This window comes from Zootoca vivipara, chromosome 10, assembly GCF_963506605.1.
Source record: "Zootoca vivipara chromosome 10, rZooViv1.1, whole genome shotgun sequence".
Classification (NCBI taxonomy): domain Eukaryota; kingdom Metazoa; phylum Chordata; class Lepidosauria; order Squamata; family Lacertidae; genus Zootoca; species Zootoca vivipara.
This window is the reverse complement of record NC_083285.1, coordinates 40,821,207-40,835,911: the sequence shown is the minus strand read 5'-3', so window position 1 is coordinate 40,835,911 and position 14,705 is coordinate 40,821,207. Positions and strand designations below refer to the sequence as shown.

At 42.6% G+C, this 14,705-nt stretch overlaps 2 protein-coding genes across 4 annotated transcripts in view; both read right to left on the bottom strand.

Moving 5' to 3' along the window:
• UBN2 (ubinuclein 2) overlaps positions 1-8,279 on the bottom strand; it is a 51,040-nt gene extending 42,761 nt beyond the window's left edge. The window contains exon 1 of the mRNA XM_035126928.2: positions 7,738-8,279. Coding sequence (XP_034982819.2) covers positions 7,738-8,247 — 510 coding nt within the window. The 5' untranslated portion in view covers positions 8,248-8,279. The remainder of the gene's footprint in view (positions 1-7,737) is intronic.
• A 1,587-nt stretch (positions 8,280-9,866) lies between these two features.
• IFT56 (intraflagellar transport 56) overlaps positions 9,867-14,705 on the bottom strand; it is a 29,770-nt gene continuing 24,931 nt past the window's right edge. For all 3 annotated transcript variants that reach the window (XM_035127022.2, XM_035127021.2, XM_035127023.2), the window contains 3 exons: positions 13,236-13,342; positions 12,451-12,584; positions 9,867-11,457 (listed from right to left, as the gene is read on the bottom strand). In XM_035127022.2, coding sequence (XP_034982913.1) covers positions 11,346-11,457; positions 12,451-12,584; positions 13,236-13,342 — 353 coding nt within the window. In that variant the 3' untranslated portion in view covers positions 9,867-11,345. The remainder of the gene's footprint in view (positions 11,458-12,450; positions 12,585-13,235; positions 13,343-14,705) is intronic.

The window sequence follows — 14,705 nt, the reverse complement described above, 5'->3', positions numbered from 1 at the left end:
AAGGAAACAAAAGTTGAAACAAATTCTGGTTAGTTAGACAAGACACTGGTTTGAAGATGGCTTGCTTTACAACTCAAGTGTTTCTTTCAAACCAGGATCCCCAGTTCACATGCAATGAATCAGGATTCATGGTACGTAGAAGTAAATGCTGAACTCCCCACCCCACCCCGCCATGTGGGAAAAGGAGAGGAATGGGGAGCTCAGTGCACATAAACTATGGCTTAGTGTTATGTGCAAGCCAGCCCAATTATGAGTAGCTTTACAAGTAGCACCTAAATGCACTAGCAGGTTTGATGGCCATTTGACAAGGCTACTTGGGAAACATTTCTAGAAATGCCCAGTGTTTTTTTAAAAAGAATTAGAAATATGTTTTGTATAAGATAGAAGAGTGAGATAGCAAGAAGCATTTGGAAAAGTAATGACATGTGGGATTGTCATGGATGTTGGAGGGACAAGAAATTGGGTGGGGGCAGTTGCAAATTGCACATGCTTATGGTAGGTATGCAAGTAGATAAACAGGTACTGCTACAGCGGGAAGGTAAACGGCGTTTCCGTGTGCTGCTCTGGTTCGCCAGAAACAGCTTTGTCATGCTGGCCACATGACCTGGAAGCTGTACGCCGGCTCCCTTGGCCAATAACGAGAGATGAGCACCGCAACCCCAGAGTCGGTCACGACTGGACCTAATGGTCAGGGGTCCCTTTACCTTTACAGTAGGGACGAAGTGACAATTCGCTGTAGGACTGAGCTAAGGAATTATACTGTTGTAAAATTCTGGCACTCTCATTTTATATATAACCAATCCAAGCACCAAGATCTACAGACCTTTGCCTGCTAACAATAATGTGCCAACAATGTAATATATCCTCCCATAATATATGTGGGGTTGGTACTGTGCCACTTGAAAAGCCCAGTTGTGGAGAATTATCTTTGTCATATTTTAGTATTTAAGAAAGAAAAAATTATCAGAGAGTGGGATATATACAGAGTATATGTAAAAGAACACTGTCAAAAGATCAATCTGTTGGCAGGTCTTGATTGAGCTTCAGTGTGTAAGTAGGATAATTTTATAAAATAAAATTTTAAGCGTGTATTTAAGGAACTTAATTCGGGAATGCAAGGGGAAGACCGGAGGTCTTGTCAAATCTAATCACAAATGGATGTACAGTACAAAGCAAGTATTAGTTAAAGAATGAATAATTGTTTATTTTGTATTTCTTATTTTACCTATAACATCTATTGCATATTTCTGTTATAAAGTTTTCAACCAATAAAGCATAAAAATATTTTTTAAGAAAGAAAGATGTGCACTCAAGTTTTCAAAGAATACACACACAGAGCATGAAAATGTTGATTCAAAGACAGGGCATTGCTGCAGTCAGGTAGCAGCTTGTGTTCCTTTGCTGTACCACACAATTTACCACATGTGCAAAACTTTACCCACATCATGGGGTAGAGATACGTAGGTTGGGTTCACATTACATGACCTTAAAGTTTAGGTGGAAGCAGTGGTAAAATTGCTGTGAGTTTTACAGTGGTGCCTCGCTTAAAGAAATTTCCGCTTAACGAAAGGATTTTCCGAGTGGAGGTTGCCTCGCTAGACGAATTCGTTTTATGAAAAATTCGTCTAGCGAATCACGGTTTCCCATAGGAATGCATTGAAATTCAATTAATGCGTTCCTATGGGCAAAAAAAAATTCAATGCATTCCTATGGGATTCGCTAGACGAATTTTTCATTATAAGAAAAGACCCGTGGAACGAATTAAATTCGTCTAGCGAGGCACCACTGTAATTCTGTATTTTATCTTTAGTGTATTAATATTTTTGTAAGCCCCCTTATGTTATTTCATTACAAAGGCAGGCTGTAATTCAAATAAGAGATTGCTTGACAGAAATGCCACATTGGTAAAAAGACATTGGTTATGGACTACTGTGTGTAAAGCAACTGGTACCCACAACAAATGCAACAACTGGGCATCTGCTGCAGTACACACACACTTAACCAGAGTCACCTTAAACATGCCTGCTGGCTTCCCAAATGTTATTTCTAAATACTGCATCTATTGGCAAGAGACACACAGAAAGAATGCAAGTCCCTGCTCTTCCTCCATGGCAGTGCCATGGAGGCTGTGCACAGCACCCCAGGCGCACATTGTTTTCCAAAAGCCAGTGATAATTACTTTCTGATCCAATATCATAAAAGCTGGGCTACAGAGACTATTATTCTAAAGATGACAGGTTTTGGTTTTTCCCCAAGTGTTAATTTTAAATCAAGTTCTTATAAATGAGAATACGTTATATTGCAAAAGTAGGATAAAGGGCCTTGTGATTAGAACTTGCATTTTAGAGAAAGCTTTCTGAAAGGTCTTTTCCCGGGTGAGATGGTATCAACTTATGAATTATTATTATTATTGTTTTCATAAAGCGACTAACAACAACATTCGACATCCAACTCATACATACTTAGGATTCTCATTTGAATGTAAAATATCAATATTGGTAACTGAGAATTTGCAGAGAATTCATGTCATAAAAAAGGTAAAGGACCCCTGACAATTAAGTCCAGTCGCGAATGACTCTGGGGTTGCGGCGCTCAACTCGCTTTACTGGCCGAGGGAGCCGCCGTTTGTCTGCCAACAGTTTTTCCAGGTCATGTGGACAGCATAACTAAGCCGCTTCTGGCAAAACCAGAGCAGTGCACGGAAACGCTGTTTACCTTTCCACTGGAGCGGTACCTATTTATCTACTTGCACTTTGAAGTGCTTTCGAACTGCTAGGTTGGCAGGAGCTGGAACCAAGCAACGGGAACTCACCCAGTTGCAGGGATTCGAAGCACCACCGACCTTCCAATCGGCAAGCCCTAGGCTCAGTGGTTTAGACCACAGCACCACCCACATCCCTAATTCATGTCATAGCTTGCTCATTCAGGCTACATTATTCTAAGTAGAGATAGAAAGTATGTTAGCTTTCAAAACAAAACTATGAGAAGTCCCTTTACTCCCTGTATTCACAAATTCCTGAGAGTTTGTAGGTTTTATTCAGTTTCATCACACGTTGAATGATTGAAAACTACATTCCCCAAGTTATTATACCTGATCATATTTCTAAGAGAGCAGCTGCAGGGAAAGTGTGTGAGTCAAAGTTATTTACAAACTAAAATGCTCTCTGTGATAGTCAGTAGAATCTAGGAAGCAACTATAAAAGACTAATCAATTTCAGATGGATTTTTAAAGATTAAAGGTCAATAAACTTTACTGTCCTTGCAGCATGGTCAGGGCTAGATGCATTCAAGGGAACCACTCAACTGAATGGACTGTGGGCTGGGTATCCACACTGATTTTTTTTAAAAGGTAAATTTCATGTTGGGAATCATTAGGAAAGGTAATGAAAATAAAACTGCCAATATCATAATGCCCTTTCACAATTTTATGGTGCAACCACCTTTGGAATATTGTGTGCTGCTCTAGTCACAACACCTCTAAAAGAATATTGTAGAGTTGGAAAAGACACAGAAAAAAGGCAACCAAGGGGCTAGAGCAATCCTACTTTAAAGAAAAGATACAAAAAGGGGCTTTGTAGCTTAGGGGAAAAAACGGTGGGTATGGGCATACAAGATTATGCACTGTGTGAAGAAAGGAGACAGGGAGAGGTTTTTGTCCCTCTCATAAAATGCAACTACCCAGGATCATCTAATGAAGTTGAATGGTGTGAGAGTCAGAAGAGACAAAAGGAAGCATAGCACACAGTTTAACTATAGAATTCCCTATAGTTCCCATTGGTATCTGAAGAAGTGTGCATGCACACGAAAGCTCATACCAATGACAAACTTAGTTGGTCTCTAAGGTGCTGCTGGAAGGAATTTTTTTATTTTGTTTCGACTACGTCAGATCAACATGGCTACCTACCTGTATATAGAATGGTCTCTAGCTTGGATGACTTTAAAAGGGGATTAGACACATTCAAATTGGATATAGCTATCAATGCTTAATTGTTATGATCACTATGTATTACCTCCAGCCGCAGAGGCAGCATGCCTCTGAATGCGAGTTGCTAGGAGAAATGAGTGAAGAGGGCTGTTGCAGTCATGACCTGCCTGTGTGATTCCCATAGGCATCTGATTGGCCACTGCAGGAACAGTACGTTGGTTTGATCCAGACAGGGTCGTCCTGTGTTCTTAAGGCTATGCTTTCAGACATACCGTGTTTCTCCTAAAATAAGACGGTCCTCAAAAATAAGCCATGCCAGGCTTTTAATTAGTAGAATAAATATAAGACATCCCCCGAAAATAAGCCGGGGGTGGGAGCCGCTTCGGGGAGCGCAGCGCAGCACGAAGAGCCTGGTGAGAGGCAGCTGCGGCTGCAGGTGAAGCCCGGGATCTGCGTGGGCGACTGGGGGCGAACACACTGAGCGCTGCGGCGGTGGCGAAGAGGCGCCCGATCAGCCCGCTTCTCAGCTGATCGGGCGCCTCTTCGCTACCGCCGCAGCGCTCAGTGCGTTCACCCCCAGTCGCCCACGCAGATCCCGGGCTTCACCTGCAGCCGCAGCTGCCTCTCACCGGGCTCTTCGCGCTGCCGCTTCGGGGAGCACAGTGCAGCGCGAAGAGCACTCTTCTGGTGCTCTTGTGTGTGCGTGCGCGCGAGGGAGAAGTCCCCTTTTCCTTACCCAGGTGCAGCAGCAGGAGGTTACCCCCACGAGGTGGGCAGTCTGTGCTCTGCACACACACACACACCGTTTCGCCTCGCTCCGTCTCTCCCCCCTCCGCAAAGACACCAAAAAAAAAAAAAGACATCCCCTGAAAATAAGCCGTGGTGTGTTTTTTGGGAGGAAAAATAAATATAAGACGTGTCTTATTTTAGGAGAAACACGGTATGGCACTGGTGTGGTTTAGCAGATAAGGGTGTTGGACCACAACCATAGTGAGTGACCAAATCCCTATAGTTTGCTACATGACACGCTTCTAACATGACCAAACGTAGCACATAATGGTCCAGTTCAGATGTCATGATAAACAATTAAATACTATGCAGGGCATTTCACAATGTTCCACAAGTGTTCTCTTGCTTTGCCTTCCCACTACTGTGGAAAAGGAAAGGCATAGGTGGACCCAGCGGCACAAAAGTCAACAACATTTAGGAATATAAGGCTGTGCTTAAACAATTCCTTTGTAATTCAGCTAGTTTTATTTCCTTTGTTTCATTAATCTCTCTACATATTCAATATTGTTTTACAATGAGCAGAGATCTGCTATTCGCATATGGCCAGTGATCCCACATGTGGTCTGTAAAATCATTCATGGGCATTCCTGCATCTGCCTCCAAGAACAACAATTGTCTGCACCATTTTATATTATATCTTTAAAAAATTAAAATCACAACCTTCAGTCAGCTTTGGGCAAAGCACTCAGGTAAAAATATGTTATACATTGCCTGGGCATTTCCATTTAATGTGCTTTGTATGAGAAGATTTCAGATTATAGACATATTTTTTTTAACGAAACACTCAATGATAATTTGCAATACTCCAAGTATGCAGGCCTACAAAGAAGAATAAACTACAGCAAGTGAAAAAGCAGAAAAGCAAAGGGCAAATGGATATAAAATTACTCCTCAGACCACATAAGATTATATTCCATAACGTTAAGAGGGGTATACTTGGTAAAACTGCACAATGCCACCCTTGGGATCCATAAAAAGAGGACCAGATTGTAAAAGAGAACACAAAAAGTGTCAAATTATTTCTAGTGATGGAATACAAACATAGGCTAATCTTGATAGCAGCTGCCTGTGCGAGCATTCTCAGTGGTCAACTAGTGAGCTGAAGGTACTACAGCTCAGATGTTTAGCAACACATCCTAAACACAATTTAATCTTGAATTAGGATCCATTTTCTTCACTCCTAGAAAGATTCCTGCAACCAACATAACACAACCCAGGTTCTTAACACTCTGCATTGTTAATTAATTTGCCACTCAAGACCAATCCATAAATCCGGGATTATAAATTACATCACTCATATAGGTAGACCTTCCTGTGAGTGAAGAAAATGTGGCCCAAAGAAATGTCTCAACTAACTATCAGATGTTCCTCAGTAAAGGATTGTGAATTATCCACAGCTTTTATCCATTTCTCAGAACTGCACAAACCCTGCATTTCTGTAGATAAGGCTGCAACACCACTTGTAGAACTCAACATTCACTGTCTCCAAAATGCTATCAAGTGGCAGTTAAAATATTCCACTCTAAGTCTTAGAGAAGGAACCATAATGAGCCATTTAAAGAACCCAAATCTGCACTGGACACCAAACCAAATGCAGAGAAGAGAACAGCTTCATATGGACAAATTACCAGCAGTATAACCAGTGATTAACTGTAATTAGTCTCTGTTTAGGAAGAAGAAATGCTACCATTCCGTACAATGGACTGGTCATGGCAGCGTTTTATCTAGCATCAATGCTTTGAGAATTCCAGACAAAAGTAAGTAGATAATTTTGTGGAACTCATGTAGGTAATTCAGCCTAGTAGCCCTGTCAATTTTAGTTGGAACTTTACGATTACTACTGTATTTCCACTAGCTATTCTGAAATATTTTCCTTAGACAAGTTTCTCTACATTACAAAGCAAATGAGTCAGAATATACCAGTCTATTTCACAACAGTCAAATGTGACTGTAGTTCAATTTTTTATGCAAAGCTGAAAATTCTGTCACCCTTTCTTGCAAGAACAAGTACACTAACCCTCAATGCTATCAGCCTCCTACAGAATTGTAAGAGTAAATCTGATATCTAAGCAACACCACTCTGAAGTCTAAAGCAAGGTGTTTTAAAATGTTATAACTGACTTACACCAATATATTTAATAGTTACAACCAAGTAATTAGCCTTAATATATACTGACTTCCTTTCTCCTTAGCCACTTTAGCTGTTTACAACTAGTTTTAACAAATTAGGTTACTCTCACAAATTTGAGCCATTCTATGGGGCTATAACAAGGGAACTTCCTGATCTGTGTACAGTTTGAAGTACAAGAACCTATACTGGGTTCAGTTTTGTACATGATCACCACTCTTCCTACAGAGACTATGGTACCCTGGCACAGCCATGCAGTTCATGTCGGGCAGCCTCTTATAGCTTAATCCGTACAGTCTGAGACTCTTACTCTTCAGGAACATGGGTTCAAGCCCTACATTGGGCAAAAGATTCCTGCATAGCAGGGGGTTGAACTAGATGACCTTCAGGATCCCTTCGAACTCTACCATTCTATGACTGTGACCTGGCACCACATAGGTGGCAAGGTTGAATGAACATTCTGGATAAGTCCCATGGTGAAATGCTCACAAAGACCAGGTAATAGAACAGATAATTTATGTAATGCAGGTGAAGAATGTTTCTAAAAGAATTAACTGAAGACAAATTAAAGAAAATGCATGCACCCTGGGAGCTGCCCAGGCAATAAAAGTGTATTTGAGCCTCACACAGGTCAATATGCCAACTGATTGATTTCTTTAAACTCCGATTTGGATCAAAGGGTCACACACCAAAAAAAGCTTGTTCCTACATGGTCACTATCATTCGACAGGGTAACTAGCAGCGTTTAAGCTATTATATCCTCATAGGATCTTCCCAGCAAGCGCTTTCATTTCCCCATCATTCGTTTCGTTCACACAGCGCTCAAGCTAAGGGACAAGAGTAATAAATACGAGTCAAGATGGAGAGGGAGGAATTTGGTTAGCAGGTCCCGTACCCGGGGCTCGCCACACAACAGCAACTCGGGATAGCTGAACTCCACACAGCTCTCCTCGGTGGGGTCCTTCAGCACCAACTCCAGGCGCACCGTCTGACGCGGGGGCGACGGCGGCGACTCTTGCCGGTTGCTCTCGAGCTGCAACGGTTGGTTCGAAGGAGGCGGCGGCGGCGGCTCTGGCCTTGGAGGCTCACGCTGAGGTGGCAGCAGCGGCTTCGGTGTCTGCTCAGGCCGGCTGACCTCGCGCGGTAACACCCCCGACTGCAACTCCAGTCGGGAGCCGCTGCCGGACTCGAAGGGCTGCGGTGGAGGCTCTGCTCGGCCACTATCGTGGTGGAGGTGGTGGTGGTGTTGCTGCGGCTGTTGTGGCAGTTTCAGGGCCTCACACACCAATGGCTGCTCCGCCTCGCGACCCCCTCCAGGCTCTCGCTCGAGCACCGGAGTCTCGCCTTCTCGTCGCCTTACGGGTGACAGACTAATTAACGGCACCCGGCGCGGCTCCGCCATCATCTAACCCCCCCACCCCCCCTTCCCACCTGTTCGGTGACCCTCCCTCACCACCCACAACTCCGGCTCCTCCTCCGCCCGTTCCCTCCCCTTAACCGGGTCAGGGTACCTCCCCCCCCCCTTCCTCACTAGGCTCTCCTCGCTGCTAACACCGCCGCCATCTTGGAGCCCCCCCACGTAAATAGAAGCAGGCCACTAGGGCACGCATGCGCAAAAGCGGGACCGCCACGGACGCGCCGCCGCACGTCACTGTTGTTATTGCTCAGGTTTTCAGTACGTCACCGCGATCGCACGTTGAAGACGCTCGAGCCCCGCCCATAGTTGCCTTGGAAATATGCACGCTGCTCTACCGTAAGATTCTTAAAGGGGCAGGAATCGAACTTTGCTTTGAATGAACGTGGGCTGCTACCCAGGCATCTTCTCTTCCCCCCGCGATTCAGCTCGTCCGCCACGCCCACGACTGGAATTTTAAACGGCCCAGAAGTACGGAGCAAGCTCAATGTCCGAGAGGATGCAACCACGCATGACCATTTCTGACATAAGAGCATCTCTTTTACATTTCGTAACTACTACAATGAGAAAGTCGTATACATATGGGGGTCGGTTCAGATCTTAGTAACTCGTGTATAAGGAGGTGATTATGGAAAGCAGCTCTTTGCCAGATGCTAATCTTCACGAATAAAAAATGTGAATATGGTAAAATACTTGCACATGAACTTTTATGATGCAGCTGTTTTAAGTACTGATGAAATAGACCTTTGAAGATCTTCCACAACCGTGTTACCTGAATTAAGCAATCTCTGCACAGCAACAATGCCACTGCAGTGTTTTCACTTCTTCACTGAATTTCCGTTGAGACTGGTAGAAGAGCAGGTGGAAATTTGGGCTTATCACTCACCTGCAACCTCCCAGGACCAGTTTAATGCAGTTTATTAACTCCAAATTCTCAGGGCTGTTCCTAGCTCTAGAAACAGTATGGTATTTGGCACCCCATATTTTAGAATGGAAAAAAAATGTGGCTAACCCTGAGTTTGGGATCCTGATCTACCTCCAAAACGATTCTGTCCCCAAAGAGCTGACAGATTTTGGTGGTGGCAGGCCAAGAAAAGCACACATTAAAGTAACATAAAAGTCCCACTTGATCAGACCAAAGCCTCATCTTACAATGGCAAACCAGATGTTTGTAAAGCAGGATATGAATTTAACAGCCCATTCCCCACCTGCTGTATCCAGAGACATACCACCTGCAATACTGGATATATTACACACCCATCATAACTAACCTTTACCGTTACTGTATATGAAGAAGTGCATCCTTTTGTCTGTTCTGAATTTTCCAACAATTCAGCTACCCAATTTGGCTTCTACTGACTTTTCCTAGACAAAATACTAATTTATACCTAAAATTGGTTTCCAAATTTGCCAGGACTGCCTAGTTTTCTCTTAATTCCCATTGTTCACCAGCCTGTGTGTTTCACCCAAAGATGGAGACAGATAAGCCAATTTTGATTGTTTCCAGCAGGCTTTGATGCAAATTTACTCAATTACAAATTTACTCAAGCCACCCCTTTTCAATTGTGTATCCTATTTCAGAGTCACACTTGCAAAGCACAAACAACATATTACCTGTAGCTGTGCCTTGCATATTTTATATTTAAATTAAGATCCATAATACTAAGTCATAACAACACATACCATACAGTATTCATTTAGTCACATTCACAAGAGAACAAAATTTCTATTTTTATAAGGTACTTTAAAAATGCATAATGAGTTACTCTCTACATTTATTTATTTCTTTGGGATTTTACCCGAGAATTAAAATTTGGGGCAGATTACAAACATTTTTTTGAAAAGTTAGAAGCATAAAAATGATTGTGAACTATATTCATAAAAACTGTACAAGTGTGCAATGCACATTTTACTGTGGTTTTCCCCAATGTATGTTATTTCGTGTCTCTTCACAATCTTGTTTTCAGGAGTAAAATCTGAAAGCAACTCCCCTAATCCCTCAAACTACCATATTTTTCCATGTATAAGGCACCTCCATGTATAAGATGCCTCCTATTTTGGGGGACTCCAAATTAAGAAAACACCCCTCAGCACTACCCGTGTATAAGACAAGCCGCAATTTTAAACCTAATTTTTTGGTTTAAAAAACCCAACCTAGTCTTATACATGGAAAAATACGGTAATTGCAAGCATTTGCAGGGAAAGGTGGGTACCTTTCAGTTTAGCATGTTAATTGTAGATAGCATGAGCTAACAATCTTTCTTAAATCAATTGACAAATCCTCCCTGTGGAACCAGATAAAGAAGTGAACAGCATATGATTCAGCTATTCTCTGTAAAAGGTGCCTCACAATATCCAAGAGGCCTCGGTAATTAAATGTACATCTGAAGTCAAAGACATCCTATCATTTGCTGGAGTTTTGCTACAATTCAGAAATATATTGTTTGTAATGACCAGGGCCCGGATCACAAACCCCGCTAAACCAAACTATGACTTAGTGAGAAAGAACAATAATGCATGTAACCGGAGTGAAAATCACAGCTCCTTTGCTCCTCCCTCTGGTCTTGCTGTTGCAATATCCAGAGTGAAGCCATGATTTGGCTTAGTGTTAATGTAGAAACAAGCCTCAAGAGTATTAATATGAAATGCTGAGTATTATTGAGTTAATTTTGTATTTTGCTTTGAAAAGTGATACAGTGAGACTAGAGTCCATCTATGTGCAGCACAGGCCAGTTCTTGAACAGTCTCAGTACAGTACCAACACAGTGCATTGTTGAATACACAAAACTGGAACAACCCGAGGATTGAAGATAGCACGAACAGTTAAAAACTAGCAATTGTAGTACAAAATAAAATGGAACTTGGGAGATGTTGCGTAACTAAAGTTACATATTTCCCCCCACAAATATATGCAATACATACAGTTTAAATTTAAAAAAGAATTATCAATATAAAAATAAATATCTATTCTGAATATTTTGCATTGTTACAGTCTGCATAATGCTGGTATCAGGCTAGAAGATGCCACAAATATTCCAGTCAGGCACATCACAGATGGCAATTACTTCTATTATTTTGGTGATGTTGGTTTACAGAGGCACTCTGTTTTCCTTGGCCCACTTCTTCATTATACGAACTATGTACTCTACCTGCGGGTTACCCGTACTCCTCAAGAGATGTAACACCTCCCTTAGGGTATCTCTGAAGACAGAAAAGACAAAGATGTAAATAAAAATGAGGACAAGTCTGAAAGATAAAGGATTGTATTGCAAAGTGCCACTCAGCAGATGGTAAGAGTTTTGTCAGCAAAACAGCGAGTGAAGAAGTTTTCAGCAATTCCCCTTCTTCCTTGCAGCTTCTTAAATGCACTCTGGGCAGTAGAGGGAAATGGCTGAAAACTATTCCCCTCCCTGCTCTGCTGATAGAAGCCCTACCATCAGCTGAGCAACACTGTTGGATACCACAAATTTCTAGTGAATTTTGTATCCAAATTGCTTTGGAAAGTATGTGTCCCATTGCACGAAAACTGCTTATCCCTGTGTCTCTTTTTATTGGCCTTATTGAGGTGAACGTGTAATGTTTAAGCCTTCTTTAAAATGTTTATTCACTGCACATTTTTCTTTCTTATATCTCTTGGTAATTCCTCCTTTTATTTCAGTTGTATCGATGTTGTTTTTTCAACAGCAGGACTAAAGCAAAGCAGATGAGGCTCCCAATACACAATATATGAGTTATTAGGACTTTTTAACTGAAAAGGGATGGGCCTTCATCCTTCTGTTCCTATAAACCAACCAAGGGCAAAATGAGGCCATCTAGGCTTCCCTATCTGGCCCTTGTAACTCTACGCAGGTCACAACCCTAACTGGCCCAGCTTCACACCCCAAGTGTTTTTGCCTGACTGGGATGTGTCCTTGAGCTCCCTGAATACATTTTGCTTGTCTGAATGAAGGATAGAAAGGGGTGTGCAAGTGTGTGTAGAAACTATCATCCTGTACAAAGGTAAGTTTTACGTTTGTTCTGCTCACTTTTGCACCACTAGCACGTAGCCCCCCAAAAGATTGCCCAGAAGGAATGTGGCCCTCAAGGTGAGAAAGGTTCCCTACCCCTGCCATAAACATTTAACAGTGAGCTAGAAGAGTCTAAGAATCCAGGGCACTGACCCCAAAGTAGCACAAAGAAAATAAATGTACGTACTTGGGTTCTCTGCCAGCTATGATCATCTGGAAGATGCCCACACAAGCACCCCTTTTGCCTTCCCAGTATTCAGGGTTAGGATCCAGTCTTTCCAGAACATCAAAGGCTTTTGCAGAATAGTAAAACTGGCCCATCTGTACAGGAAAAAAAGTTATATGCTCAAGGCAGCAATCTTACATCAGAAATATAAAATAATACAGCCATTCATAAGAAGAACAAATAACAGGAGCCAGTGGAAATTTTCTGATCCCAATTGGGGAAATTAGCCACACTCCAGTTTTATCAATAGGCAAGTTATGATAATCATCTTGTTTTAAAATGCTACTGTAAATAAACACTTTAATCATACACAGAAAGGGGCACAATGCCTCCAACTAAATAATCTGCCAATTCCACAAACAATTCTAAACACTCTATATTTAGCTGTGTTTATGTATTCATCATAATGCTAGTTTTGAAAACAGCAGTAAAAGAACAAGCCTAAGTTAAGAAACTTTTATTAGCTTTAGCTTGAAATATTTTAGATATCTAGTGAAGCATGCCAGTAAATGAAGTCTGCTTCCCAATTAACACTGTTGTGCTTGTTTCTTAAATCTTAGAATTAAAATTTTATATTCACTACTAATATAGGGAATGAATTTGCTCAGTGGTAAAGTATATGCTTTTACAGGCAAAAGGTTCCAACTTTCCAAGGTCTGGAAAATATTCAGTTCAATAAAAAATTCCAGTAGTCTCTAAGGGGTTAATAACTGATACTAATAACTAATGAATAGAGGGAGGCTCACTTTGTAGCAGTCATTTGCAATTAGTTGCAAAAGGCTGAAAGACTCTCCTGAGGTTTCCATCTTCAGGTACAGCTCCCAGGCTAGTCGTGGTTTCTTATTCATAATGTCTGCAATTAACAAAAAGCTAAAGCTAGTGGAGACATGTCATCACATAGTGTTTGCAAAAGTGGATAAGCATTCTAATCAGCAGTACACATCTTTATTTCTACCATTCAGATAAGGTAAAAAGCAATGTAACACATTCATTGCTACCTACAGTAAAAAAAAGTCACATTCTAATAATCAGGAAATATGAAAATGTGTCAGGAAATCCATACCATGTCAAATTAGCACAGAGGTAACCTGCATAACATTAGTTTAAGGGTTTAACTTTTAAGGATTTTAATTTTTGGAAATGAGCTGTTATCTTAATTTGTATAAAAGGCCAGTGCTTCTACAATTCTGCAATTAAGAAAAATAAATTCTGCAATTAGGAGATTCAGATTCGGTGGGACAATACCCATAAACTATAGACGTATCATGCCTGCCTTGGAATTTGAGCACATGGCAGGTATCTCCTTGTGACAGACTTACATTTGAATAGACAAAAAAGGTCTATTAGAAAATTCAGTTAGTTGTCCTCCTGTTTTCAACCCCAGTTGCTCTTTTCTGCTCTTCTCTATATAATATGTACGCAGAGGTTAACACTCCTTGTATATCTACACTTATTCCAAACAAGTATACACCAGTAGCATTAATTTTCTTTGCCTTATACTGTATTGCTCTTCTATGGTCATGCAAAAACACTGGTCAAACAGATGAATGGTATTCAGTTTTAAAAAGCATTTGTAGTTGTATATACAGTGGTACCTCGACTTCCGAATGACTCTACATATGAATTTTTCTACTTACGAAGGGGGGAAATGACCATGCGCTTACGAATTTATTCGACTTACGCTGCCCCGCGCTCGCCACCGCAGCTGCTCTGCTGGCCTTCTGCTTGCCTCACGCGAATGCGCTCTCCCCGCCGCCACTGCAAAGGCGGGATCGGGCCCGCGATCGGCTGCCTCTGCTCCTGCGGCGCGCGCCGTCGCTCTCTCCCCACCACCTCCGCCGCTGCAAGGGCCAGCCTCAGGGGAGCGGGCCCGCAATTGGCCGCCTCCGCTCCTGCAGTGCACACGATCATGCTCTCCCCGCCGCCTTAAGGGCTGGCCTCAGGGGAGTGGGCCCGCAATCGGCGGCCACCACCGCGGCGCGCACAATCACGCTCTCCCCGCTGCCTCCGCCGCCGCAAGGGCTGGCCTCGGGATTGGCCCCGCGATCGGCTGTCTCTGCTCCTGCGGTGCGCGCGATCGCTCTCTCCCCACCGCCTCGGCCGCTGCAAGGGCCAGCCTCAGGGGAGCGGGCCCGCAATCGGTCGCCTCCGCTCCTGCAGTGCACACGATCGCGCTCTCCCCGCCGCCTCAAGGGCTGGCCTTGGGATCGGTCCCG